Here is a 3807-nt window from a genome sequence, read left to right as displayed (position 1 = left end):
AGATAACAGTCCAGGAAGGAAGTGAGAACACATTTTCATGACAAATCTTGGTCATGAACATGCGGCGTCATGACTACAATAATAGAAAACCATATTACACACGTAAAAACACCAGGAAAGTGTTTCTTGTGTCCTAAACATCATTAAAATAAGATCTGGTTGCAAAAGGGGTGAAGTGTCAAATGTGTAGTATGTACCCTTGGTTAATTAACTACTTAGCAAGAACAGAATAGCAGTGGTCTTCAACCAGTGGTCCGGGGACCACCAGTGGTAGTTGAGGGCGTTCCCCAGCTAAATGATGGGTAGTTGGTAAACAAATGGACCAAATGGACCCTTAAGAGATCTTTAACTCTTGAGAGCGTAAAATGAAACCAAATGGACCCAATAGTCACCCTAATGGGTCCATTTGGTTTCATTTTACACCCTCAAGAGTTCAATTATTGTTAAACATCTGCGTTACTTAAGTTACAAGAAGTCTACGCAATTAGAGAATGTAGAAGAACTGTAATTTTGATGAATGTTATGTTATCTCTCAGCATGGAGTTGTGGACAAAATCTTATCCAACGATAACAAAAATATTCTTTAGTTTTATGTCTACGAGGCTACAGCTCATCAAATGGTGGTCTCAAATGCCGAATGAATAATGAGGCTTGACATGAAAAGGGTTGAAAACCACTGGAATAGTGTGTGAGTTTGAGTGTGTGTGTGCATTCCTAACATAATTCACAAATTACAGTCCACTGGTGATCTGCATGCTTATTGAACTCTTTCCGAAAGATTGATCCCAGGGGTGAAACCAGGCAGGCATATCCTACAACCCATGATCATGAGGAACGCCCTGCGGAAGGACCGGTTGAAGAAACCGTATATGAAGGGATTCAGAGAGGAGTTGCTGTACGCTATCCAAGTGATGGCTTCCCAGACAGCCCCCGGGGTGCCGTGCTCGACGAACGGGTCCACGATGTTCACCGTGAAGAACGGAAGCCAGAACAGCAGGAACACGCCCATGATGACCCCCAGGGTCTTGGCCGCCTTCCCCTCCCTCCTCATGGCGTTGCGCTGCTTCTTGCCGGAGTCTTTGGTCACGCAAAAACAAGAAGCCATCTGGCTCTCCATGGCGCTGATCTGCATGGCCTGCCGTCTGGCCGCGCGGTAGATCTTCCAGTACGCCACCAGCATGACGGCCATCGGCAGGTAGAAAGCCACCAGGGAGGCCATGACGGCGTAGACGCGGTTAGGCACCAGCACGCACACGTCGTCGGGCAGCGAGACGACGAGGCCGACCGCGTGGAGGCCGAGCATTATGGGCCCGAAGGAGATCAGACTCGGGACCGCCCAGCAGACCGCGATGAGGAAGGCCACGCGACGCGGGGACATCTTTATCGGGTAGACCAGCGGGTTGCAGACGGCGTAGTAGCGGTCGAAGGCGATGCAGCAGAGGTGGAATATGGAGGCGGTGCTCAGCATCACGTCCAAGCTGGAGTGCAGCCGGCAGAGGAGCGCCCCGAAGAGCCAGCAGCCCTCCACCGTCCGGATCATGCTGTAGGGCATCACCAGGAGGCCGACGAGGCAGTCGGCCACCGCGAGGGACAGGATGAAGGTGTTGGTCTGTGACTGCAGCTGTTTGAAGCAGGCGACGGACAGGACCACCAGGAGGTTCCCCACCACCGTGCAGACGATGGTTAGAGTGAGGAGAGCGTACAGGAGCAGACTGGAAACGGGGCTCCTCATCGTGGAACAGGGCCGAACATGGTCGCCGTAGGCAGATGTGTTGGCATGCAGCTCCTGCCAGTCTACGCTGCCGTTATCCAACATGGTCTCCTTATCCGAAAATCTGTCAAAACACACACAGAGACACTTTGTTTTACTGAATCCCTTGGCCTGCAGCTTGCAGTAGGAGGTCTGGAATTCTACCAGTGTTTATGGTAAAACAACCTGATCAAAGATAAACAAAATAGCTCCCAGGATTCCGGCTCCATGTAAATTCCTGCTGTAAATAGTTGATTAGTAGCCTACATTTACAAACTGTATGTTTGATTTCGACATGCAAATCTAAATAACTGCTAGATGATCATCACCCAATTGATAGATGATCGCCTTAAGGCCCATATCGCCACTGCCGTGGTCTAGAAGTTTCCATCTCCCTGTGTGTTGAGCAAAGCCATGATGCTCTTCTTGTCATCTGTACAATCCACTCCAGCCCCATGCAGGAAAGTTACAAGTGACTTTGTGTTTGTTGTTGATTTACTATTGAAAAGAGGCAACCGAACAAGTGTCAAATGATGCCTGGAGTGTCAGGGAGACTTTCAAACGTTTCCCTGTGGAAACCATTCCAGAATTCTCCTCCCTCCTGTCATCAGAACTATTGAAGTGCAACATGACAGACCATGACAACCACATCATCTTTTAACCAATTATAACCGAGAAAGTCGTCTGTCATTTTAGCATTTTTTTGATATGCTGTATATCGTCTCTGTCGGGTGGAAAACCCGACAAAAAACTGTTACTTTTCAGGATTCAAAATTCAAAAGTATAGCAGATCTACAAGCTCAAAATGTAGTTGATTCTCACCGTGTTTCGAGCATGTGGATCTGCTACTTTTGATGATTTTGTGTGACGCTTTATCATGATGAATTAAGGCATTATATTTACGTTGAAGAAAAAAAAAGGCAAAACCCACAAAAGGTCAGAATATGGAAGATGTTCCTGCCGGGCAGCAACGATATATAGGCCTACTATAGCAACATAGGTTTTTCAGAAAACCGTTAAGAACATCTTTAGAATCAGCCTCAGGTTTTAACCCATTCAAAATGGGTGATTTTAGATTTTTGTGTTGGCTATTTAAAAAAATAGCAGATACAAGCACACATCACGTGCAAGCTTGTACATCTGCTGTTTTTGATCATTTTTGAAAAAATAAAATCTTGAAAGCGTAAGAACCACTAATTTAGAAACCATTCGTGGAAGTCTTAATGGATTCTACCGTTAAATGATGTGACAGCTTAACCTTATGTGACTTGATTGGAGAGGACATATTGCATTGCATACACTGCAGGGGATAACCGTATGATGTTCGACGACAATTCCAGGGATGTGTATTGTATGGCGTTACGTTACCCATGGGGTTGTCACCTACCTGCAGGGAAATTAATTATCTCAACTGCGGGCAGCAATCCATGTTCTTCATGCAGAGAAGAACCTAGTGTGACTCAGACAGGCGGAACGACTGTCACTCTTCCAGTGCTGCATGGTGGTGGAACACTGGTAGATCTCTCAGAGCAATAAAGCCCACGCAGAAATCCTTGCTCTGGCCGAGATGGGATGGATTTTTAATTAGAGCCATGCATGGACATTTTATGTACATGCTATACAGATTATAGGCTACTATTGATAGCTGACCTATAATTTCACACTGAGCAAATCATATATCCATTTGTATCTATGAGTGTACAATTGTGACAGTATAGTTATTTCTTCAGTTACTTTTTTTTAATGTAGTAACTTTTTAAATAAATAAATAATCAATCAAATGATTTGGTTAATACATTCCACTTACTTTTGATTTTATTTACAACCGTGGTAGGGTGAAAAATCAAATCAATTTATTACATTTACATACAAGCAGACATTGCCCAAAGTGCTGCACAGCAAGAACATCAATGAGCCTTCGAAGGCACCACACATGCAACACATATGATCGATATACTTGGAAGGGGCAGACTATATTCCAGAGACTGGGGGCAGCAGCAGCAAAAGCCACCCCTACATTTTACTCCAGTATTGGACACAACTAGCAACAGCTTGTC

General features: G+C 45.3%; 1 protein-coding gene across 1 annotated transcript; it reads right to left on the bottom strand.

The window, feature by feature from the left end:
- Nucleotides 1–757: 757 nt before the first annotated feature.
- On the bottom strand, nucleotides 758–1816 carry LOC310858389 (5-hydroxytryptamine receptor 4; the record flags this gene model as incomplete). The annotated part of the gene is made up of 1 exon (XM_083764498.1): nucleotides 758–1816. The coding sequence occupies one exon, from the start codon at nucleotides 1814–1816 to the stop codon at nucleotides 758–760; it is 1059 nt and encodes a 352-aa protein (XP_083620624.1).
- Nucleotides 1817–3807: the final 1991 nt, after the last annotated feature.

Source organism: Protomyctophum parallelum (genome assembly GCF_964188405.1).
Source record: "Protomyctophum parallelum genome assembly, chromosome: 5".
Lineage (NCBI taxonomy): Eukaryota > Metazoa > Chordata > Actinopteri > Myctophiformes > Myctophidae > Protomyctophum > Protomyctophum parallelum.
This window is presented reverse-complemented; position numbering and strand designations above follow the sequence as displayed.